The sequence below is a fragment of the Phaethon lepturus genome, unplaced genomic scaffold, assembly GCF_000687285.1.
Source record: "Phaethon lepturus isolate BGI_N335 unplaced genomic scaffold, ASM68728v1 scaffold50879, whole genome shotgun sequence".
Classification (NCBI taxonomy): Eukaryota; Metazoa; Chordata; class Aves; order Phaethontiformes; family Phaethontidae; genus Phaethon; species Phaethon lepturus.
Window position 1 is genome coordinate 437 of NW_010566500.1, and position 894 is coordinate 1,330.

Here is an 894-nt window from a genome sequence, read left to right on the forward strand (position 1 = left end):
CCTGACAAAATCCCCTGCACCCCTGGGGTGCCCTGGGAGCAGTGCTGGGCAGGGGACTGGGCTGGGGGGCATTGCTCAGCACCCTGGCACTGCAGTGGGGTCTGGTGCCCCACTGGGTTTAGAGGCACCGATTCACACCCCCATCTTGTTTCCAGCCTTCTGAATAATGAGGGGTCCTTGCTCGCCTACTCGGGCTATGGGGACACTGATGCCAGGGTCACCGCGGCCATTGCCAGCAATATCTGGGTGGCCTACGACAAGAACGGGCACCAGGCATTCAATGAGGACAACCTCAAATTCATCCTCATGGACTGCATGGTACGTAGGGCTGGGGGCTGCCCTCCCTTCCCTGAGGACCCAGGCACCACCATGGCTCTGGGGGTCCCCTGGGACCCTGCCGGTGGTCCCTGCCAAGCCAGGGATGCGACGGGTGCTGTGGATTCGACGGGTGCTGTTTCCCCCTGGGCAGGAGGGGAGAGTGGCCATCACGCGGGTGGCAAACCTGCTGCTCTGCATGTACGCGAAGGAAACAGTTGGATTTGGGATGCTGAAGGCCAAGGTAATGCTGGTGGGGAGGGGGCCGGGGCAGCCGCAGGGCTGCGTCCCTGCTGTGGGGTGGGAAAGAGCTGTTGAGGAGGATGAGGATGGGAGTGGTGGAGGAAGCTGGCATGCCTGGGACGCCTCTTTCCTCCTTGCAGAGGCTCCTATGTCCCCTGTGCCAGCCCGAGCGCCGCACCACACCTTTCTAAGGCTCTAAAATGAAAGATAAATTAAAATAAGCACACGGGTGGTGTGCATGCAGGTTGCAAAATTTGGCACCACTCACACCGCTCTCCGCTCGCAGGCGCAGGCGCTGGTCCAGTACCTGGAGGAACCGCTCACGCAGGTGGCTGC

At 61.5% G+C, this 894-nt stretch overlaps 1 protein-coding gene across 1 annotated transcript in view; it reads left to right on the forward strand.

The window, feature by feature from the left end:
• The window catches only part of LAMTOR2 (late endosomal/lysosomal adaptor, MAPK and MTOR activator 2), a gene marked incomplete at its 3' end in the record, with an annotated part of 1,116 nt that extends 227 nt beyond the window's left edge, over positions 1–889 (forward strand). Inside the window, exons 2-4 of the mRNA XM_010295496.1 lie at positions 156–318; positions 470–559; positions 845–889. Of these exons, the coding sequence (XP_010293798.1) occupies positions 156–318; positions 470–559; positions 845–889 (298 nt within the window). The remainder of the gene's footprint in view (positions 1–155; positions 319–469; positions 560–844) is intronic.
• Between the last annotated feature and the right edge of the window lie 5 nt (positions 890–894).